The sequence below is a fragment of the Salminus brasiliensis genome, chromosome 1 (assembly GCF_030463535.1).
Source record: "Salminus brasiliensis chromosome 1, fSalBra1.hap2, whole genome shotgun sequence".
Taxonomy (NCBI): Eukaryota; Metazoa; Chordata; class Actinopteri; order Characiformes; family Bryconidae; genus Salminus; species Salminus brasiliensis.
Window position 1 is genome coordinate 39777115 of NC_132878.1, and position 24703 is coordinate 39801817.

General features: G+C 42.2%; 2 protein-coding genes across 3 annotated transcripts; one reads left to right on the forward strand and one right to left on the reverse strand.

Annotated features, from left to right (window-relative positions):
• The first annotated feature begins 729 nt into the window (after positions 1-729).
• Positions 730-19963, forward strand: phactr1 (phosphatase and actin regulator 1). 2 transcript variants are annotated; one of them, XM_072679333.1, is made up of 13 exons: positions 730-888; positions 12220-12384; positions 12492-12572; positions 12733-12837; positions 13014-13208; positions 15481-15715; positions 15794-16005; positions 16700-16856; positions 17216-17271; positions 17871-17932; positions 18134-18274; positions 18447-18523; positions 18619-19963. In XM_072679333.1, exons 1-13 carry the CDS (start codon positions 777-779, stop codon positions 18632-18634), a joined length of 1614 nt encoding a protein of 537 aa, XP_072535434.1. In that variant the 5' UTR covers positions 730-776; the 3' UTR covers positions 18635-19963. The 2 variants fall into 2 exon arrangements, with proteins under 2 accessions (XP_072535434.1, XP_072535426.1); XM_072679325.1 differs by lacking the exon at positions 730-888 and adding an exon at positions 9591-10209.
• Positions 19596-24087, reverse strand: tbc1d7 (TBC1 domain family, member 7). Its single transcript, XM_072679348.1, has 9 exons — positions 23805-24087; positions 23209-23332; positions 22975-23055; positions 22659-22849; positions 22438-22575; positions 21942-22087; positions 21209-21338; positions 20761-20850; positions 19596-19916 (listed from the first exon to the last, which is right to left on the reverse strand). Exons 2-8 carry the CDS (start codon positions 23318-23320, stop codon positions 20764-20766), a joined length of 885 nt encoding a protein of 294 aa, XP_072535449.1. The 5' UTR covers positions 23321-23332; positions 23805-24087; the 3' UTR covers positions 19596-19916; positions 20761-20763.
• Positions 24088-24703: the final 616 nt, after the last annotated feature.

Below are 24703 nucleotides of genomic sequence, written 5' to 3' on the forward strand. Positions count from 1 at the left end.
ACAGCAACAAATTCACTCTGAAATACATCAGTCCCTCAAAGGCCACTGATGTACAGTTTATGAAGTGGTGGAATAGGAGCTTGTCGCTGAGGAACTAAGTGAGTGTAAAAAGGTTTTGTTTAGTCGTGCTTTTAGTGGTGGTGTGGTCATGGTGTATGTTACAGGATAAAGTAATAGGCCATTGTTTCATTTTGCAACCATGAGTCAGCTGACGTCACGTCAGCTCATGGATGAAATAAGGCAGGTGAGGTCAGCAGTGGCTCAGAAGCAGCAGAGCAGTAAATCACGCGGGATTAAAGCAGGTTAACGCATTTCACCACGTCCTATTGTCCTGTTGTGGGGCATAGCGGGCTCCAGCCTGTTTGGTGGAGTTGTCTCTATCACAGACCTGGGCTAATTAATAATAGAGCTTTTCCTTTCCCCTCAGTGATCCAGTGCACATGCAGCCTACGCGAGAGACACCAGTAGCGCGTTATTAAGCTGCTGCAGCGCTACAGCTCAGCTCTCCAGTGTGCTGTGCTCTTTCTAATCCACGCTGGCGCTAAGGGGCGGGATTCGTTTCACTTCGGTGTCTCGCATCCCTCGTGTGTCGTTCTGAGGGAGGAGGGAGGAGACGAGGTAGTGGTGGTGGTGTGTGTGTAGGGAGGGTGGGGGGCATCTCCACCTCTCAGTTTCCGTCCTGCCCGTTTCTTCCGCCACCCCGCCCCCCCCTCCCGCACCCCCAACACTCCAACCCTCCCTCCCGTCCATCCGTTCACGCGCTGCACTGAGGCTCAATGGCGGAGGCTCCGGAGGACGATGTGGACCGGCGGCCCATCCGGAGAGCGCGCTCCAAGAGCGACACCCCCTACCTCGCCGAGACCAGGCTGTCATACACGCTACAGACAGGTAGGGCGTGCGACACATCAACGGCACCGTGTAGTTATGCATGCGCTGTGCACTGACTCAGAGTGCGTGCAGTGTGTGTCCTCACACACGGGGTGACGCACAGATTTCGCGGTGAACGTCTCGAGAAACGTTTTTCCACCGTCCGCCGCGTCGTGACACGCGCCAAACTGCGCAGGGGGGCATCTCGGTGGAAGTTAATGGCACGAAGGGAAAGAGATAGACAGCGCGAGCTAACGGACACCGTTTCGTGACACCAGTCCGGCGCGGGTGCGTAAAGATATCAGCACGCTGTCAAACCCACTGCGGAATTTCAATGGAAAGAAATCACGGCACACTGGTTTCAACGCGCGTGCGATCATCGCTCATGCCCTCCATGCTTACGCTGCTCTGCCAGAGTGGGCTCCTCAGTGTCTGGTGCCCTGAACACACACACACACATCTGCTAGATCCACAGTCAGACCCAGACACGTGCGCTCACGCGCTTGTTTTGCACTAAATTGACTAAATCATTAAACGCCTCCAGGCCGGATTGTAATCGCTGTTGCCATGGTGATTTGGCGTTGTCCATCTCACAGTTACACTCTTACACACACACACACACCGCCACGCGTGTTATTTGATGACGCCGTCGTCGTCGTCGTCTTGTGACGGGCTGTGTTGGAACACGCTCGTGCCAGAATTTGACATCACTAAGAGCTGTCCGCTGGACGGAGGTGCTGAAACGGAGACCTGCTGCAGTGGCTTTGACCGCTGTGCACTCTGACAATGCAGACACTTCACACGTGACATTAAGTTCATTAAGCCACCCGCTTGTCTACATGCTGGCACTCTAAACAGTTACTTGCATTCAAACTGTCCCTCACGTCTCTCTGTCTCCCTGTCATTCTTCAAACCGCGCCCCACCCATTTACTGTCCGTACTGTCCGTAACTACACCGTATGTCCAAAATGATCCAGCACTGAGTGCCCACAGCCAAAAAATCTTAAGTGTTTTATATGCACTGTCACATCAATGAAACCATCATTTGTGACCCCAATAACCATTTAACTCAGAAGGTCTTAATACACAAGGTGTATTATTCAGTAACTACAGGGACTATTACAAGCTTGTAATAACACTTTCAGCCTGCCTTTTAGCCCATAGGCTTTTTCAGGGTTTAAGGGGGTTTGCCTAGGGGGCCATACAAGTTCAAACCACCAGTGCAAGTGAATCCAGCTTCTTTAGGAAGCTTCTCTAGGTGTTTCTCAACCCTGCCCTGCACAGTGAAGTGCTTTCCCTGCTCCCAACACACCTGATCCAACTAATCAGCTCATTAACAGGAGTTCACTAAAACGTGCAGGATAGGGTGCCTCAAGGACCAGCGCTGAAAAGTAAGTAGGCCACCATTCCCAAGCTAGAGTGGAATCAAATACTTTTGGGATGAGTTGGAGAACCATTTGTGCCATAGAACTTGGTGTGTTAAGTCTTTCTCAAGCCTAATTTGCTACATCGGTAACATGCAGTTGATCACCACAGTAATTCTTCTGATTGTGTATTACTGTAGTAACTATTCAATAAGTTGTCAATAATAGTAAAAATGTAACAACTTTTAGATTTTTACTTTCCACCCCATTAAAAGTATCTTTTCCCACGGTGTTGTATGGTAGCTGCACAGTCGCTGAGTGGAACAGTCTGAGCTAGGTGGTGAGGGTGGCTCAGCAGGACCGACCTGGACAGTGTCTACACTAGCTAAGCAAGAAAAAGTAAAAGGCTAGGAGCATTAGCACTGACACAACACACCCTGGACAATGCCTGTTTAACCCACTGCCATCTGGCAAGCAGTACAGGGCAATTAGATTCCACCAAACTGGCTGCCTGGAAATGAGCATTGCCTTGCAAATGAGTTGAATTTGGTGTGTTAAAGCAGCATTATGCGATAATTTTTTGCTATTGGGCTCCCCCTACAGTTGCGGAGTGTAATTCACTTTTACACCACTTTCGTAAATACAAATCACGCTTTAAACCCCTCCACATGTGCAGCGGAACACATGCTTTGCTGGACAGTCAAGAGGTCTTGTGCAGCTCCACTAAAGCCACTGGAGTGGCAATGACAGAGACGTCATTCTCCCTAGTACAGTCAGTGGAGCATCAGCATGATTCTGAATCTGCTATTTTAAGATAAAATTGCTACACAATCATGTTAAACGCTGATGTCAGCATCGCTCTGACCCGCAAAGGTGGAAGTCTGAACATGTGGCGTAATCCATGGCATTAAGCTCCTTTACCATCCTTTTTTTCTATCAGCTTGCTCCAAAGACTGATTTAAGCTTATGTCACTCTATACAGCAAGATTTCTTAATCCGCTGCCAGAAGTAAGGCTTGTCCATAGCAGTGTCTTAGCCCCTGTCCTATTGCACAGACCCTTGGCTCCAGTTATTCAGATGATTGAGAAATCCCGCTTTGTGACATACCCCAAAGGTGTAAGGAAGGCCTGACAGCTGCCCACATATTTAGACAAGCTGGTTTTTTGTATGCAAATTAATACAGCAATGACAGTTTACAGTGTCATAAATGCAAGGGTTATACTTAGCAGATCATAGCAGCCCCTCTGTCATTCTTAAGGAGGCGGATATGAGTGGCATGACAGTCAACACAGCCAATGACAGTTTTACATATTACACCACCATTAAGACAGGAGGTGGAGAGAAAATGAGAGCGACTTTTTGCTAGTTACCAACTGATACTCACACATACGCATACACTAACACATACGTACACACACCCTGCAGGCTGTGCTGTTCTGCCACAATGAATTTATTCCAGTGCTTTGGAAAACCCAAGCTATGCCCCCGCAATGGAGAAAGAGGTTATGTCATCATCTCCTTTGGGTGTATTTAATAATTATTTTTGTCTGATTAAAAGCTGGAGAGATAAGAAGAGATGGGATAACCATCTGAGCCATCTGTGTGTGTGTGTGTGTGAGTGTGTTTGTTTTTGTACATTTTCTGACAACAGTTCACAACTTTGCTGAAATACCTAGAGAATAAAAAAACAGGATTAGCATACAATGCTAGGACCAAGAAAAGGCCCAAAAGGTCCTAATGACTAACCCTACCCTTAACCCAAATTTGCACGTTTTGATCCTTTGAGTAGCTGTTAGATTTTTTAATTGCTGGGATTTAGGTTTTTGAGCCCAACAATGACAGACACTCTCAGGCAGGAGTTCTGATACACACACAGCAAGACCCTGCAGGAAGCCTCTGTTCATACTGAGGCCTGCATCTGTGTGCTAGAGAGAGAGGGAGAGGGAGAAAGAGCTAATCCTGGATGGTCTGTGTGTGTGTGTGGTTGTCAGAGGTACGCTCAAGGGGAGCCAATCATTGATTCACACTGTGTGTGTGTGTTCGTGTGTGATGGGTTGGCTGTTACATAAGAACATAGATTAAACAGTAGGCTGCTGTCATTATGCCACACTTGGAACTCTTACTCTCATTCGAATATATCAGGCCAATCACTTCTGACCTCTAAGCATTGTATCACAGGGTGGGCATGTTGCTGCTGCTTTCTATCATTATGAAATGCACCACGACATAAAACTAGCTTCTTGATTTTAGTGGCATACCTTAAAATGAAATGAAAGATATTTCAATACATCACCCACGTTTCTGTCGGAGTTTTTTAAATGAAATGAATTGATGATGATGAAAAGAATAACAATCTGCACTGGGCTTAAATGACACCATGGTAGCTCATAAGCCCACTTATTACTTTATTTTAGAACAAGGAAAAATGTCAACAATTGATAAGCTTATGATCACACTTTGTTCATAAACCCTCCTTTACGAAGGGTGAACAGTAGAACACTGTTAACTGGGAAACATTATTAATGAAATGAAGCTAGCTACTAACTGTAGCTGAGCTGTGAACTTACTGCAAGATTTCTAGTTGACCTTCTACTAACTATAGACCACTCTCTCACACCTAAAGACAATTGATCATTTCTCACTGAGTTTTTGATCACACTTAGTTCATTTTGCTAAGACTGAGAATCTTGCAGAGTCCCTATTAGCAAGACTGCAGCTGGATTCCTTTTGAGATAACTTCCTATCGTGCTCCTGGTGGATGTTTACTAGAAAAGAAGCTACTGAACAATGGGGCAGAAACAGAAGCAGCTTTTGACCCTTGTGTGAGTAGTAGTTTGTCCAAAAAAAAAAAAAAAAGCCCCACCCAAAAAATGGTGGAGAGAGCTCACATACTGATTATCCACAATGTCCGTGCCACCGTTTGCCTGAGCCAAGACTAAACACTTGTGACAGTCCTAAACATGGCAGATTTTATTGGAACCTTGTTATGAGTCTTTATGAGTTATGACCGCTATCCTGCAATGGAGAAATTGCTTGAAAAGTCATTTGGCGTAAGGCTGGTATTTTTTGTTTATATTCACAAAGCCATCAATATTTCTGTAAATGGTTGTTAGAAATGGACTGTGTCGCCAGTCAGTCTCTGTAGTCTTGGAGTTTAAAATGCTCTGTGTGTGTGCCCTTCATAATTACCAAAGAAAATCCTGAGAAGATTCTCATGTTTTACAGCACAACTTTAGATATCGTGTAAGCCTATTTAATGTGTTGTTGTGCTAAATGGTAGCCAGACATGCTACATATTTTGCCATGTTTAGAATTCACATTATAAACAGCAATTCTGTCTCAGCAAATAGTCTCAGTAATTCATTTTCACTTCACCCAAACAGTAGGCATCCATTTAAACCCTGTTGACAAACAGAGGCACAGAAATGGAACCGTTGGTTTATTTTGTCTAACAGTGCTTTTCATAATTTCCAGTAATTAGACACACAAAAAACAATATATGAATTGAGGAAACAAATTCATTATGTTTATCTGAAGCAAAATAATACAAATGAGCACAGATGAGTGATAGTTTGGCTATGATACATTAATAAATATTGAAACTGCAGTGCTGTATTTAAAGCACTATGATATTATGAGTATTTTCAGTCTTAAGTGACACTGAGATATGTGTAATTTATTTCACCTCAACATTTACCTTATTTTTTCAACTTAATTCATTACATTTTTCTCAAGACCACATTTAAAGTTTGCTTGGCGGCTTTCTTATTATATTCCTGTTCTGTTCAGCTAAACACATATGCTGTTACAGAACTAAAACACATACACCTTCCACTTTTTCACAAACGAATTACTCATTGTAACAGACAGAGAACAGGTACAGGCATGTAAAAAAAAGTATTTTATTATATTTAAACACCTGGACATTTGATCTTCATTTGAACAATATTGGGAGATGGAATTGACATGAAACACATGAAACTGAAGAAATGTCTTTCAAAAATATTTTTACTAGGGCACCCCCATATGTATTACTACATCAGGTGTCTAAAATCAGAATCAGGTGCAGATAATTAGATCATTATTAAAGGGGGTTCTGGAGGAGCCTGTCTTATTTAAACACATTAAGACATTTAGTTTGGTTTGCTCTTGGTTGGTAAAATAAGTGTTATTACTGTGGTTTAAAATTCAAAGAGCTCTCTGAGAAAGTTTGTAGATGCAGATGAGTCTGGGAAGGAAAGATCTCAGAACAATTAGAAATCAGCTGTTCCGCTGTCCGCTAAATCATTTACAAGTGCAACAATGGCCAACATGGCCAGATCAGGCTATCCTAGCAAGATCAGTCCTACATCAGACCACATAATACATAAAGAAGTCATCAACAACCCTAAAATGCCATCACAGGATCTACAGGTAGCTCTTGCCACAGCTGAAGTACAGCGTCTACCATCAGAAAGAGACCACACACGTTTGATTTTCATGGCAAGTGTTCGAGGAGGAAAACCCTTGCTGTACAAAAACAAAACAACAACATCAGAGCAAGACAGAAGTTTTTAAAAGAACACCTGGACCAAGACCACGACATCTGGACAGATGAATCCAAAGTTGAAGTATTTGGACACAGTATCAGAGGACATGTTTGACTTAAGCCAGACACAGCATTTGATTACAGGAACTGTTATCAGCTGTGAAGCGTGGAGATGGAAATGTCATGGTTTGGGACTCCTTTTCTGCAGTAGGGCCTGGAGAGATCTCCAACATAGAATCCACTAGGAGTTCTTTACTGTATCAGACGACTGTGAATGTGAAAGCATCTGTCTAAAAACTGAAGCTGAAATTTCACACAGCTGAAAGATTTCTGCATGGAGAAGTGGGAAAAAGGACTGAAGTTATTTCAGTCAAAGAGGGAATACCAGCTATTAGGGCATAGAGCGTCCTAATGTTTTCCACTCAAGAATATTTAATAAAAAAAGGCTTTGAAAGGCCTCCGGTTATGATAGGAGACTGCCATCTGTTGGAGCTTTGGAGTGGAGAGAACAGAGCATGGATTATTGATGTCAGTATATCAGTCTCAGAAACCACGTAAGCGAGTCTGTTGGATATAACTTATTGAGGTACATGTAAAAAGGATCTAGGCATGCATATTGCACCAACTGCTGACACAGATGTGCAGATGCACACACATACACGGCTTGTCTAGTCCCTGCAGAAGATCTAAAGCAAAAGCATAGTTTGGGTCATGCAACAAGACAAACAATTAATCAAACCACACAAGCGGGTCTACCTCACAATGGTTAAAAATAAGACATTAATACTTCTGGAATGGCTTAGTAAAAGATCTGACCCAAACCCTATTGGAATGTGGCGTTGGGAGACACTAATTTCCTATAGAAACCATGACTTACACAGGGCAGGGCCATATGGTAAAAATATTATATAACAGTATTTAAGGACATTTTCATGACATTAATTGTGATACATGTGATCGCAGACAAAATGCATCAGTAGTGACAGATTCATAAAAACTACTCTATAAATACTGTCCCATACTGAGTACAGTGGTTTGTATTCAAATCTGCACCACTTCATCCAATCAAACCAGACTAATTGTCCTGTTTGTACTGAAATGTATAGTTAATCAGTGTCTTTTAAAAACTGTCAATATCCTCAATATGCTTAGACATGTACATATAACGTAAATTTACTTTTACATATGCCGCACATACAAATACTAATATAATGTCTATCTCACTGCTGCGCTTCTTGTTCATACTTTTTCCAACAAAACCAACAGTATTCCACTCCATGTCTTTCTGCAGATCGAGTATATTTTCCTTCCAGACATGTAAAATTAATGATTACTGCAGTCTGGACTGAATCTCTCATGCATGTTTACATAATCAGGAGGCTTTTAGAAAGGGGAAGGTTCAAATCTATGCTCAGTGTACACATATAACATTTCTGTTCAGTGCACTTTCAGATGCTACATTTTGCTGCAGGCAACAGTTGTAAACGTGATATACAGTAGTGTGGTCTCAGATAATATCTGAATCATTATAGCGAGGCACGGTGTAATAAATCCATGACAAGTTGCTTACTATGCCATAAACTGAACCTGTACAACTCTAGCAGGGAGATTCACAAGGCAGAAGGGAGTTAAAGGAGGCGATATGGTTTATGGCTTAATATTTCACTGGACTGGAGAGAGTTATTATTCGGTCAGTCTGACATTCATATCAGCTGCAGAAGGATTGTTCTCTGTGTGTTGATCTGGGTAATGAAGTGTAATGCAGTTGATTCAAATCACATCTATAATTTCACCCATTTCCTTTAAGCAACAATCAAAATACGCTGTATGATATGATGCTGAATAAGTGAGATGATGGTATCAGATAATTGTACCATCAATAAGAATAAGAACTATGTTTCCCCTCTACATTCTCTCTCTGATTCACACACACACACACAGTCATGTGAAATATCGCTGTATAGATATGGTATCTATATATTCACAGCAGTTGTAGTTAGTGCACTTTACTCAACTCTACGGTTTACAAAGACTTCGAAAAATACATTTTAATATCCACATTGACACATTGGAAATTACAAAACAATCCCAGACGACCATATTATTTATATCATGACTCTCAGCATCAGAACAGATGGAAGTAAACATAAATACAGTAAAAATGAGCAAGAATTTTTAATTCTGGAGAAAGTGGGTGAGATCTTGTGAGCAAGTCTGGTGGACAAAGCTTGGTTCCAGGTTTTTCCTGGACGCCCCAATTCCATCAGCATCTCACCTGATCTACCATCATTAAGCACTGATTTACCAAACCAGGTGTCGGAGGAGAACCCTAAATAAAACCAGACTCCCATTAGCAGAGCTTTAGAGATGTTTTAATAAAATCAGGCCTTTCTGTATGAATGTTACTTGTATTTATTGTAATATTAGTGCCTTGCAGAGCTAATAGACACATACTGCCCAGATAAGCAGCTTTTTTTCATTCAAATTTGTAGAGATGTCTAAAGACTTTTGTGCACAATTTGCAAAACTAAATGGAGGTGTTTTTAAAAGCCTAAACTCAAAGAGGTCATTCTTAGTTCATTTTTTAACTGCTTACCTAAAATATTTTATAGGATCCTCATCCGGCTCAATTCAGACTGAACTGTGGTGTTCAAACTGTCTCCCTCAGGATTTTCAAAAGATACGGCTGTAAGTCAGGACCTGCGGTAAAACATGGCATGTAGGCGGTAGACGGACCGGGTCGTCACGGCTGAGTGTGACTGGATGGGCTCTGACTCCGTTCCGCTACTGTGCTCCAGTCCGGGTCTTACGGTGGGCGTGCAGCCCAACGTCACTGTGATGATTTTGAGGAGACGCTAGTGATGCTACCGTTACCGCTGTGTACGGCTGACAAGGAGCGGATTAGCCCACCGATAATATTAATCATAATAATAATAACAATAACAACAATAATAATAAACACAGTCGAGAGTAGAGAGGCGACGGTCACGGCGTCGTGGCGGAGCGGAATTTGAAGCACAGTAAAGTGAGAAACGTGGCTTTCATCACAGGGCGTGTGAGTGTGTGTACCCTACTCCGTCGAAGGCAGGTGGGCCATTTTCCTGGTTGACGTCCGAGGTTGAGCGGCTGGGACGGACGGGCGGGCGGATCTCCGTCATGGAGCGCGGGCTGCCCCGCTGTCTATCCACTCCGTCTCCGGCCGCTCGTTTTTAGACCCAGGTCTGGAGCGCTGAGCCTGGTTAACGGCCTCCATGGCGTCTCGGCTGGCAGCTCGAGCTCGAGAGGAGCCATCTTCTGCAGGCATGTCGGCGGAGAAGCCGCGTAAACGGAGAGCCTTCAGCGCGGCGCGAGCGCGGCTGCAGCAGCCTGCGGCTCCCAATAACAACAACACACCCTTCATGATTTCCGGACAGATCAAACACATGTGCAGCAACTGCAGCCGAGGGGAGGGTGAGTGTCCACAGGAGCGGGCTGCCAGCAGCGCAGGGATAAAGCTAAATACAAAAATGTGTACCTTATAGGATGCAGATCGTGTGAAATCATTGCTCTTGATTTTATTTAAAAAAAAAAAAGAGATTAAAAAACAAAAGTTTTTAAAAGCTACAGTTCACTCGCCAGTCTATACAGTGCATGTACTGAAAAACAGTCTCAAAAAACACTCACTTCACCTATACAGTGTCTCTGAAAACGTTTGTGAACCCTTTACACTTCTTGTTTGTCTTGATGTCTTGAAGAAAATAGACTCCTGGGGACCTCGGAAAATGACCCATCAATGCTCGCCAGGCTGAAAAAGGTTGCAGAACCATTTCTGAAGAGTTTGCCCTCCATCAGTCTGCAGATGTGAGGCAGATTATATGTACAAATAGTGGAAATTCAGCAGCACTGTTACTAAGTTTAATTAAGACCACTTGCAGACGCCTATTGGAAGAATGTTCTGCACACATACGGATGAGAATTTCCCCACTGCGGGACTAATAAAGGACTATCTTATCTTATCTAAAATAGAACTTTAGTGGAGTAAATATAAAGCGTTGGCAAAACATTGTGAAATGTGAAATTCTTATTCCAGTCTGGTTCAAGCAGGAGATATTCAGTATTTTGGAACGGCCAAGTCAAGGTTCAGACCATAACCCAGTAGAAATGTTGTGGAAGGACCTAAAAGTCGCAACATTTTTGTAAAGAGAATTGAGGCTGGAAATAAACATAAGAAGTGTTTGGTTGCAGTTAATCAAAGCTAAAGTTCAACTACTTTGTCTAAGAAAGACATATTTTACTTAGAAAAGTAAAAATTGTAATGTTTTGCAAAATGAATTTAACTGGGTGTACTAGTTTTAGGACATAATGCTCTAATCACAGTTCAGGTCAAATTTATGCAGAAGCACAGAAAACAGTAAAAGGTTACCAGACTTTCCACACATTATCCATCTGCCTCTACTGCAGTTTAACCCTGCCGATTCATACTAAGGTTGTAAGCGGTATTTAGCGTGCACTACTTTTTTTAAAATGAGGCCTTACACAGGACAGTCAAAAAGGACAGAGCTTCTTTAATTCTTCATCATATTTGTTCCTAGGAGGTCATCATTTTTGCTGCGTGCTTAAAGTGGAGTATTTCTGACTAAGCTTTGCTGAGTTGTTTCCATTGAGCTCAGTCATGTTGAACAGCTGGGAAATGTTTCTCTGCCAATTCTCTCTCCAAAAAAAAGATGAATTGATGTTGTATGTGCTGCACTGAATGTAGTTTTTTCCATCTGGAAAACAGTTAAGGGGGTCATTTAGTTGTATTCTCTTTCCAGGAGGACATTTCTTCATCTTTATCGTGCTGCATTTGTGGCGACTTGATTGAGTCTAATGTACGCTTATATGGAGAAAAGTATTGGGACAGCTGCTCATCCATTGTTTTTTCTGAAATCAAGGGTATTAAGAAAGAGTTGATCCTGCTTTTGTAGTAACTGTCTCTACTAGCTTTCTGCTTGATTTTGGAGGAGCATTGCTGTGAGGATTTGATTGCATTTAGTGATGAGCATTAGTGAGGTCAGGATGTTGGATAATCACCACCGTACCTCATCCCCAATTAACCAATAACAACTAACAACAACTAACAGTAGTATGAACTACTGTCATTTATGAGGTTATTGCGAGGAATGTGATTTAGACTATACACCATGTTCCTTAGGTGTATTCCTCCACTGAAAATGGATTTATGGCTTTAATGTTTTTATGCTTCACCACTCAAGCTCCTTCTGACTTGTGAAAATGAACATTTGATTGATCAAAGGTTGAGTGATGTTTTTGTTTGTTGGTAAAGGGCATTAAAGCAGTATTTGTGTTATTTTTGAGTTAAATTACTTTATGTAATACTTTATACAGCAGAGTGTCTAGGACATTTATTTACTTATAGTAATAACTTACTCTGTAATCTTTTGCAGATGACTTATTGAGATTTATTTCTCTCATATACAGCACAGGGGGCAGAGCGTCTGGCTGCGATGCGCTCTGATTCACTGGTGCCAGGCACCCACACTCCACCCATTCGGAGGAGAAGTAAGCTGGCGACCCTGGGGCGACTTTTCAAGCCATGGAAATGGAGGAAGAAGAAGAGTGACAAGTTCAAACAGACATCTGCAGGTAAACACACACACACATGCATAAACACACCACAAATAGCAACTGAGGATCCCTGTTCTCTGTTGGCATCTGCTGAAGTGTGACAGATGGCTGTTGTCGTTTCGTAGTCTTGGAAAGAAAGATGTCCACACGGCAGAGCAGAGAGGAGCTGATAAAGAGGGGCGTTCTAAAGGAGGTCAATGAGAAAGGTAGGCACGTGTACACGCACATAATCACAGACACAATAATAATGATGGCCACAGAAAGCAAAATGCCAACCAGAAAACCTGAATATATGTTGCCTTATGCTGTTATCAAGTAAATCTTATACTGTTCTGTTTTTGTCTTGTTCTGTCTTTTCTTGTTCAGAGGAGTTAACAGTGGAAAGTGGGCATATGTGTGTGTCTGAGATGGACAGACTCACTGTTATAAGTCCTGTCTCTGAGATCCAGGAGACCAGTGAGACTGGAGCAGGTATTTTGGTCCATCAGATCATCAACCGATCATCTCTATTCGTTTAACCACTGACTGCGACTCTACTTTTGTGACCCTGCTAGCATTTCATTTTTATTTTGAATGCATTCCTGTATCTCTCAAATGTTTGCCACAGTGAGTGTTTTTGTTTTTGCTGTCTGTCTTTACTACTCCAGAGACTCAGTTGTCAGGGGATTTAGGGGTATGTCTAACGGGCCACACCCCCAAGACAGCTCCATCCACACCCCCTGTGAAGCCTGTGCCATTGCCAAGTGACGGTGTGGACATGCCGCTCGCCAAACCAGCAGTGCTGAAGCAGCCGCCTGCCTTACCTCCTAAACCTTATAGCAGGATACCCAACCATTTAACAGGTATGTGTGCTCACACCCACAGACAGGATTTTTTTGTTGGTTGGTGGACTATTCACAATCCTGCAGTGGAATTGAAGTGTGTAACATTTGCATTTGCTATTTACCCAAGAAAAATCATAGCTAGTTACTAATTAATTATTAGTCATAATTATAATAATTATTATTATAATTGTTAGTCTACATAGCTATACTAATAATTCAGAAGATACCTCTAAGCTTAGACATTACTAAATACAAGACAATAAGGTGACCATAGTACTCTATTCGTCTAAGTACTCTCGGAAGAGGTGGGTCTTCAGTCTGCGTTTGAAGACAGTGAGCAACTCAGCCGTTCGGACACCCAGAGGAAGCTCGTTCCACCACTTTGGTGCCAGGACAGAAAAAAGCCTGGACGCTTGTCTTCCGTGGATTTTGAGGGATGGCGGGTCGAGCCGAGCCGTACTTGAAGCTCGAAGGGCTCTAGGTGCGGATTGGCTTTTGACCATTGCCATCAAGTATGGAGGGGCTGGTCCGTTCTTGGCTTTGTAGGCCAGCGTTAGGGTTTTGAATCTGATGTGGGCAGCAGCTACAGGAAGCCAGTGAAGAGAACGCAGCAGTGGAGTGACATGGCTGAATTTAGGGACATTGAAGACGACCAGTGCCATTCATTCTGGATGAGTTGCAGGGGCTTGATGGTGCGAAGAGAGAGACCAGCCAGAAGAGAGTTGCAGTAGTCAAGTCTGGAAGTGACGAGAGACTGAACAAGGACCTGGGTGGCATCTCTAGAGAGTAAGGGTCGAATTCTCCGGGTGTTGTACAGGAGAAATCTGTAGGACCGAGTTACGTTTGCAACATGACTTGAGAACGATAACTGATCATCCATCACTACACCAAGGCTTCGAGCTTCTGTAGAAGGAGTGACCAGTGAGTTCTCAAGTCATATCCAATATATCCATTACTGTGCCATTACAATGTTAGTGTCACTGCAGTGCTGAGAACGGTTCACCACCCGAATAATATATATTCAGTAGTAATCCTATGGCCCTCCAGCAAAGAAAAGTTGATAAACTGTGCAGCAACAGAATGTATACAAACTACATCAGTTACTGTGACTCTGATAAAACTGGTTATAGTGTTTAAGTGGTAGATTTTGTGTGGTGTTTCTGTTATTTTGTACATCCACTGTTTGATTGTCCATACGGTTCCTTAAGCGCCCATTTACTCTGAAGGAGCATTACTGCAGTGCATAGTCTGTGGATGCTGTGTTTTAGGGAAAAGGATTAAATGTTGCGCTCTTCTTCACTGTGAGGAAGTATCATTGCAGCTATTCAGAGGATCCAGACATCCAATAAGAGTGGATGTTATTTTTACCAATGTCGTTGACAATTTTAGTCTGACCTTTTCAGTTTGTCTCAATTTACAGCCCAAATGGATTTTTAACAAGACACAAAAAGGACGGCCATTCAAATTGGAGGTCATTTACATATGTCAGTCTTAACCTCTTAAACTCCACAGAATATCTGGATTTTTTCCCTAACTGGTATAACTTAGGAACGATTCAGCCAGTGTGTATTGCATACTTTGCAGTTACCAGTTAGCAATCCTTGGTGTATAGGGTGTAATAAAAGTCACAAAGCTTAAGAGGTTAAAGGTCTTAGGGTTGAAAAATTGCCTGTTTTTGGCACATAAACATTGTAAGTCATATTTCCCATGTGTCCTGGTAAATCTGGGAATTTAAGGACTCCACTCATAGAAACACCTGGAAAATGAGAAATTGCTGACAATATTGAGATTGTAAAAAAGTTGAGCTATTGAGCCATTGAGATTCTGTATTTCGGACACTGCTGATGAATATCAGTGATAAGCCATTAACACGCGAGTGCCTCACACATATTGGCAAGCCTTCCTGTCAGTAACTTTTCCGACTTTACATCTAATTTGCAAATTGACTTCATTTCTAGCCATTATTTGACAGTACCTTATTCACCAAGGGCAGCTCTGTAACCAATTAAAAACATCAAGGGATTTACAGAGGGGTTTATATCTGCATTGCATATAGTAATAGGTGTGGCCTCAGTAACCATGTGTGTAAGATTGACTGATCCTGAGAATGTATTTAATAAACTTAATCATGCATGTTGTCATGGATGGAGGTCATGGGAAAAAAAAGTCCTGTAAACGTTTTCCTAACACATAAGGGGACAGCAGTAATGTCCACATTTCATAATGAATGGAAAATCTAGAATAAGGCCATTTTCATGCTTCACCCGCCCTTTCTCTGTCTCTCCTCTAGACACGATGGGAAAACTCTCTCCACCTCTTCCGCCAAAAAAAGTAATGATCTGTGAGCCGGCACCTTCTTTCCAGCTCAAATGCCCACAGCCCATGAACACACACCCGCACACACACTCGCTCGCACATACGCACCCTCTGCAGTATGCCACCCTGCCCCTCTCCCTCCATCCCCCTAGCCGCATCATCGAGGAACTCAACAAAACTCTGGCGCTCACTGTGCAGAGACTAGAGAGGTGAGTCTGCGCTCTGTTGTCTGTCTATATTAAGGTGTGTCCATGTGCTTCTGACCCCTGCTGCTTTGTGGTGTGCAGTTCGGTGCTGCAGGCCGTACCGTCTGTGCTGATGGAGAGTGAAGAGGAGAAGGAGAACCGTGACACAACACACCAACCTCTGCCCAACACACACACACTCACTACACATGCCACCAACACCCACATACCCAGTGCACACATGTACAGCCCACACACATGTGAAGAGGAGGACGAGGATGAGGAAGAGGACGACGACGACTCTTTGTTTACAAGTACGTCCGTTATTTCTATTTCAAATAAACCAATGAACCAATCAAACCAGGCCAATTTAAATATCTTAACTAATAGAATGAGTGTTTTCTCCACATTCAACACATACTGATACTTTTAATGAACCACAGCAGCCACACTTTTATTCAACCCCCTGAACAGAATCCCTCATAATCAAGGGCTATATTAGTTTCTTCAGGTGAGCTTGAGATAAAACACATCATACCTGGATTGACTCTGGGTTTGTAGACTGTGATGTATGACTGCGTGTGATACAGAAAGAGAGAAAAGCACTGAATTCTCCTAGAGATCCAGCTGGAAGCACAGTTCACAAGTTCAGAGTTAAAGGAGCACTGAATACACTACCTGAACTTGGCAGTAAGAGGACATTATCACCAGCTGCCACCAGATTCCTGAGGAGGCAGGGGGTCAAAAACCCTTGAGTGACTGCAAAAGACCTGCAGCATGATTTGGTGGCAGCAGGTATACTAATTTGAGTAAAATCACGGATTTGTACGGATCAGTAATCATTTAACTTACAGTATCTTCTCACATAAAACGAATCCAGTTTTAATAAATAGCGTCTGTGTATGTTATCCATCAACACCCTCTGTCCCATTGACTAGAATTTTGCCCCACAAAGGAGAGTGATGTGAGGATTGTGTAATATAGTTTACATTTTGTGTGTGTGAGCAGGCACTCTGGCTCTGAGGATTCTGAGGAAAGACTCATTGGCAATAAAACTGAGTAATCGGCCATCAAAGAGAGAACTGGAGGACAAGAACATTCTGCCCATGATGACCGACCAGGAGAGACTGGAGTCCAGACAGCAAATTGGAACTAAACTTACACGGTCAGAACATGGTCAGGCACAAACACACATGCACACGTTTAAATGCATGTAATCACTTGTTTTATTTACAGTTATTTTACATACAGTTATAACTATACAGTGTAGATCCAGATATTTCAAAGACTTGTTCAAAATGATTAAGTTTTGATAACCACTTTTGAAATGAGAGTCATTCTGGATATTGCTTTTATTTTATGATGCTGTACAGAGTTCATAATTTTAGAATTGTGTACGCTTTTGGCAGATTTGAAACTGTGAAGGTGCACGAAACTGGCATATATTGTAAATGGTAGTACACACAAACTACCTGAAAGTTGCTGCAGATTGTTTTGATTTGTTCACTAAATGAGTGTTTGTAGGAGGCTCAGCCAGAGGCCAACAGCAGAGGAGCTAGAGCAACGAAATATTCTGAAACGTAAGTAAAACACATACATACATACATACATACATGCACACTGTCGAGACCTTCAGTAGCAGGCAAAAGTTTGGCAGGTCAACAGTTGTGATTAGGATTTGACAGTTGTTAACAGTCAGAGTGTAGTAAATTCTCTGACTCTTCAATATTTGTGCCAACGCTACATAATGTGTTTCTTTAAGCAGCTGACAGAGGACTGCTTGTATGCCCTCCTGAAAGGCTAAAAGCTCCTGCACGGCAAAGCGGTGCACCTGTAGTCCTGTGTCAGCAAGGAACCCGCAGGCAGATTAAGCTGAGACAGGAGTACTGGTGCACCTTTTTACTGTGCAGCATTGCTTGCAGAAGCATGGCCTGTCTAGTGAATAGCTGAATAGAAGATTTGAGGACACCTTACTGTACACATTTTGCTGATTTGCCTTCTGAAACACAACCAATTTAACTCATTTGCTAATTGCTAAATTCTTAAGTGGAGGTAAGGAAAACAAGGATGTGAAGAATGTGCCATGATTCTCTGTCCCAGACACAGACACTGCATGGACAAAATAACAAGATAGATGTATGAAATAACATCTGCTCGCCCCATTCTCTTTCTGCAATAGCACGTAATGAGCAAGATGAACTTGAGGAGAAGAGAGAGCTCAAGAAAAGACTGTCGCGGAAGGTAAGCTGAGAAGTGGCCTCGGCACATAAGCCGACCGTGCTTCAGATTGTTTCTATGGTAACCTGTGTTGTCGTCTGAGTTTATGGGGAACAGATTAAATTGGTCTTATATAACACGCTGAGGTTTATGTGCCTTCATTGTATGTTGCTGAGACCCTCTATCACAGGGAATATCACATGCTTTTCTCTCATCACTCTGTAGTTAAGTCAGAGGCCTACGGTTGAGGAGCTGAGGGAGGCGAAGATCCTCATTAGGTTCAGTGATTATGTGGAGGTGGCTGAAGCTCAGGACTATGACAGACGGGCAGATAAACCCTGGACACGCCTCACTGCTGCAGACAAGGTCAGCCATACATTCCTTCTGATAGCATCAGTGGTCTTGGATTTGATATAATACAGAAGTCCATGCAGTATTTATGATTTCTTTTAATCATTAATTGATAACCATTGTCTTTATTGAGCATTAAAGATTAAGAAGGTTATGAAGGTTATTCTTGTTTGTTTTTGTTTTATAGGCTGCTATAAGGAAAGAGCTCAATGAATTTAAAAGCACAGAGATGGAAGTGCACGAGTCAAGTCGACATCTAACCAGGTGGGTGAGCTAAAGCACGCATCCACAAACATAACCCTTATCTAAATCCCTTATTATGTGCTCACGAGCTCTCTCTCTCACTCTCGCCATTCCAGGTTTCACCGACCATAGTGCTGACTGCTGTGCAGCAGCACAGGGCATTACCAATGACCCCTAACTCCCCATGGGGCCTGTTCTTTCTATGGAATCTCTGGTCTGGGAATATGCTGGGATCAACCCATACAGGAGTTCTGCCGTGGGACTAAATGCAGAGGCTGCGCTGCCAATCTGATCTGAGATCAGGAGGGAACACTGATCTGCTTCTGAAAGCCCAAAACAACCTGACCTGCCTAGAGTCACCCCTCCCTGCCTTCACTGACCAGTTCAGACTCTAAAGAAGTATGTATGTGTGTTTGTGTGCTCTGGCTGACAGTTTAAATGCGCTATTCTTTTGTGCTCTGGCAGTACACTTACATACGAATGATTTTATTCTGTGCCAACGTTTGACAATTCAGAAGAGGCGGATGTAAATCAGCACGTGGCCCTGTACAGGGAATGGTCCCACATAGGCAAGCGGGAACAACGTGCAAATGAGGGAATTTTGATACAGTATAAAGTGAAGATAACTTTACATCTGGAAGTAATATCTGCCTTTGATTTACATTTTCTGTCTTTCTGTGGAGTCATGCTATTTTACCTCTGTGATGACTGATGTCCTTTTTTTGAACATGGGGAAAAAAAGAGAAGGATCAGATGTTTTCATCCTATTCTGGCCGTGATGCAGAGCTCTCATTTGACTCAGTTACAGGATTGAGCAATAATTTGTCTGAGCAATGTTTGGTCTTGACACGTCATGTCTTAATTTTTATGTCGTCTTAATTGTCAGGCTGCTTAGGAGGGACTCTCCGGGTTATCTAAGAAGGCTTGTGCTGAGGCAGGGCACTCCAATGAAGCATTCCAGAGGGTGTAGGTAGCATTTGGAACACACCCGCTGTCTGTCTCTGCTCTGTTTACAGGGTGCAGTGTTGCCAGAATCAGACAAAACCAATGACTCCAGTGTTTGTGGGGGAGAAAAAAAAGTACCATATTAATGTTGTTTTTGTTGTATATTTATTTATATACTTCATGCAAAACTGGTAAAGGTATACAGTGTGGGAAAGTATGTTTTTAAATCCCTTACATACTTCACTTGACTTTGATAATAGAACACTAAATAGGCACGACACTGGCGAGAGCGAGTCCGTACAGATCAAAGTAGAGTGGGTCAAGTCTTGTTGAGGATGGCGCGTTATGTTTACAGTCTTGCTGTGGTGCTCCTCTTCTCTGCTGCTATGGGGCTGAGAGAATCCATGAAAGGAGGAGGTGCATGTCTTGTTCTAACTTATTGTTGCTCCCTGGATCATGTATGCAGTTTCTGTTGTAAAGAGAACTTATTAAAAAAAGAACATACATTTAAAGAAAGTGTATTGTTGACTGAGATTTGATCTGAGCTTTTCCAGAGAAGCTAGTGCTGAAGATTCACTTCAAAGCTGATCGTCCACAGGCATTAAAAGGTGCCACAGAATGCTTTTATTCAGTATTTTAAATTATTCTTTGATGTCTACATAAAAGGTAAGTGACTGGTTAGTGTAAATATGCACCCATTCACAACCCAATCATTCGGCATAGAACCAAACAGGCTGTTTTTCCTTTTATGGTGGGCTTGGGAATTATTTAATGAGTTCTCCTCCGACTGGCTGGTTTACAGCAACTCACAATCAACATGTCTAGCCACAATGTTAGCACAGCCATACCATAGCTGCCTGGCCTTTTCTAAGCTGGGGTTTAGGAGAGTTAGGGAGTTTAGCCTAGCAGGGATACCTGCTTGCTCCCTGTGTTTTCACTTCCTCGCACACCACTTTCCAACATCCCACCCCCAGATACTGGCATCAGTAAAAGCCAGTTTGCATGCCAACCTGAGGTTGCATGTTTTCCAATATCTAGTAGAGTGTGTTGATGTGTCACTCTCTTGAGCTACTGATGCACAATTGTGACAAAGACTGTCTTGGAGAATTGGCCACTGTGTGCTACTGGGCAAGACCACTGGTGTATGTGAATTTTGGCGGGTGTAAATATAGTTAGGACTGTTATGAAACAGGGTTAACGTTTGATTTTGAAATTGGCCTCTTTTTACCGCCATATTTTGCTTATGCAGGATGTGCATTTGAATGAGGAGACAACTATGTGAAGGTAAACAATAGCTTTTCATTTTATGGCACCTTTTAAACAGAGTGCATGGGAGTGCCGCAGTACTTGTGCCACAGATCAATGGCTTTGGTCACAATGGCATCTGTATTTTCCTGCGGCATCTGCGTGGGAAAAGAAAGGTACAGTAAATACAGGCAAACAAAAGACCGCAGTGGGGTAATAATATTATTAAGAATAGAGACTGGTGTATGCACTCAGTAAGATGTGAACTGCTGGTGTATATTAAAAACAAAAAGCAGTCTGTATAATCATGACTGTACATGGATTTTGTCACTTCAGTAATTACACCAACATTTTGATCTATGACAAGCATCTGAAATGCTATGACACCAAACATTCATAAACAATACACAAGCTTGCATACATATTATTTAATGGATAAACATTCACTAATGAATTTCAAGAGGAGGTTACGAGTGTGTGAGAGAAAATGTCTCTATTAAGATGTAGTGTTCTTACATTGCTCAGGAAGTTCACTATCGCTTCTGGACGACTCATTCCCATAAGCATGATCTTGTAGCTCAGCAGAATCTCCAGAGCCACGAAAACTAAGATTTTACAGGAGCCACTAATCACTTTGTCCCACACTCTGTTGACCAATCACATATAAATGCAAAAGAGACAACAAGGGGAGTCAATTAGCATACAGTCATCCTTTAAAGTCATGAGAAAAATAAAAGAAAGGCATTAGTTCAACTTTAATGAATAATTAAAGCCTTATGGAGCAACGTTTATCTTACGCAGTGTGCACCATTTTGAGTAGGTGCAGAATAGATATCTGCCTCCAGTTTCTCTGCTCTAACACACCCACTTTAACTTGTTAAGAGCTTGAAAGAGCTTGTTAATGAACTGATCTGGTGCATTATATCAAAATATGAGGGGCTGGGGTACTCCAGGACCAAAGACAAATGTTAATACTAAATGGCTCTTTAATAGAATTAAGTGAACTAAGTCTAAGTGAATAATTTGACTGTACTGTATTTCATGAACTGCCTAATGCACTGTAGAGCAGAGATGGTCAACCTTTTTATATTTAAAGAACTGGGCCACAAATATACATTTAAACATACTCGAAAAGACTAAATCTTTACTTTAGAAATGGAGTACAATTTCTTACTTAGTTCCCAGTTTTCGGTCTTGAAAAAAAATGAGATGCAAGATTCTAAATTTCAGGGACTTTATCAGTGCTGACCTCTGTAGACTGGACTCTGGCAGGCAGCCCGCAAAACAGCGTCTGAACCAAAGGGAGTAAGGCAACATCGCTAGACTGCCTGAGGTTTTGAGGTGGGCCAGAAGTCGATTGTCCTCCTGTGAGAGGAAATGTTCCAGGCTTTTGGGCTGAAAGAGGCAGACAGATGTAAATAGTTTGGAACAGAACTGAACAAGTGTCGCAAACCTCAGTATTAATTTCTGGTATAAAAGTCACTATCAATTCAATTAATAATAGCACACTTCACAGATCATTCTGATGATAAATGAGCAATGAAGTCTTAAGTATCTATCAAACTGGACGTAAGTTCTTAAAAGAAGCCCTAATCAAGACAAAAAAAAAAAAACTAAAATGAAAAAAGCCTTAAATAAAAACACATGTGGAGAAAACTGCATGTCTACATTACTCACTGCTGCTTTATGTAAAAATAATCTGACATTCAGTACTGTCAAAATTCTTCAACATAATACATACGAACCAAGTGAGGTATCGAGTCGCCAAACTTGTGGTTGAACTGGTTGACAAAGCACCTAATCAGCCAGTAACAGTCCACTGGGTCATCTGCAATCTCCTCCATCGCCCTGGCAATAGTTAAAAAATCTTCATCCTCTTCTCCCTCAGAAATAAAAGGCAGACGTGTGTAAGGGCGCAAAAAGACTAGGAGACACAGTGAGTGGAGATATGTGACTAGGTCCTTACAGGCTGTGTGAGCTCTGATCGGCGGGGCAGTTGCTGGTTCTCCAGCTGATGCATACGAAGGTAGAGCTCAGTGTACGGCGTTGCTGCATGAACAAAGCGCATGGCCAGAAGAGCTTGACTCACATCCACATACTGTTCTTGTCTGTAGCGTGCAACCAAGGGGTGAGAATCACTGTGTGGAGGCAGTATCCCTGTGGAAGGTCAACACAGTAAGATGATCGAGACAAGAACAATAACCTTGGGGACACATTGCACATGATGGATGAAACAGAAAAATGCCGACAACAAGGGTGTGAATCTCTGAGTGTGTTCCTACCAAGTAGGACTTTCCAGACATGGATCCGGTACATGGAGGGTAATGGAAACCGCTGACTGAAAGTACTTAACTTCTCCACATCTGAATGACAACATAGGAATGACACGATTATAAAGCAGCACCTGATATGCCCAATGCCACCGGGACAGCATTTCAGCATCATATTTAACAGATATTAATGTTAAGGGCAAGAAATAACACTATAAAAAAAATATAGGAAACAGCTCATCTTACCAAGTGGATTGTCCTTTAAGAGAATCTCGAGAGATTTCTTCTCTTCCACACCCCTGAAGCCCACCTTCTCATAATACGCAGACCTGAAGTTTCTCTGAGGATCCTCTGCCATATTCAGATTTTTCTAAATGAAAGAAAGAGAAAATATGTAGAAAAAATGTAAAAATGCTAAATCTTCTTCTTAACGTAGAATTAGGGAAACGCATGTAATCCAGAGCCTTGTCCTACTGTTTAGCTACGGGTTAATGCATCGCTATACTGGACATTTTGCATTTTGAGTTTCAAGTGTAAGAACAGACAGTTTTCCTTCACGTATAAGTATGTGCATGTGTATTAACCAGTACAGAGACCTTTTATGACTTTTATGAAAATCAGCGAGAAGAGCAGGTGTTTCACTTAGCTAGCTACAGAGTGTCGCTAGCTCACTAGCGCTAGCTGTGTGACCGGCTTGTAATACAGGGTGTAAAAAGAAACTGCAAGAAACGAGCGTTTATGACTTCTGCTCAAAATAATTTTTTTGTACATGCCCGGTCTTCTAGCTGTCATTTATAATGAATAAATACCACAACAAGGATAGAAGCTGTTGAAGAACCCACCTCCTGTGCGCCAGCAGTGCTGTAGGCCGCCGTTACATCCGCGGATTTTCCCAGACATTCCCCGCTCGGGTGCACCCAGTCCGCACAACTTACCCCGTCCTAGAAGCCTGGAAACCTTCAGAAACACTGTCAAAACTGAACTATTTCGGTTTGATGAACCTCTTTCCCCACACACCGGGAAAGGTGTCCACGCAGCAGGTTTAGCTTTATGGTCCAGTTCAGAGCAGGGGACGATCCAGCGCCTCTGAAGCAGCTGAGCAGCTGGTCTGTTGTTGTAATACCGCCGCTGATCAGCAGGGGGCACCACGTGTTCTCTCCTAGTCCAGGACTGTGAAGAAGTCCCTCCGCGTCGCACTATGGAGGACCAAGTCAGCTTTTTCCATTTTTGTAAAATACTTATATGTGTATTCAGGAACTACTCAAAAGTCCGTAGTCTGGAGGTTACGTTTCAACACGCGACATTTATAAAGGAAATATTTCTTTAAAAAATCAAAAGATAAAAAAAAAAATGTTTTTATTAATAATAGCATTGATATCAAAACGCCTGTTAAAAGCTAATAAAATAAATGCAATCTCTCTGCAAAAAAACACGAAGCAAATTTATGTGGGGTAAATAATAATAATTTTAATAAAAAAAATTTTTTTTTAAATTATTTTTGGTTTCTGTGCTGTAGGGTCGTTTACACACACACACACACACACACACACACACCTTTACTTACTACTCTAAAAAGTGCACTAGGTGGAATTTATTTTATTTTATTTTATTTTTTATTTATTCACACTTATTGATATACACCACAAGTGTGGGGGTATGTGATTTGGGCCAAAACCTTTGTATTTGGGGAGTGTAGGTCTGTAAATTATTACCAGCACATTAGTAGAAACACATTGGGTAG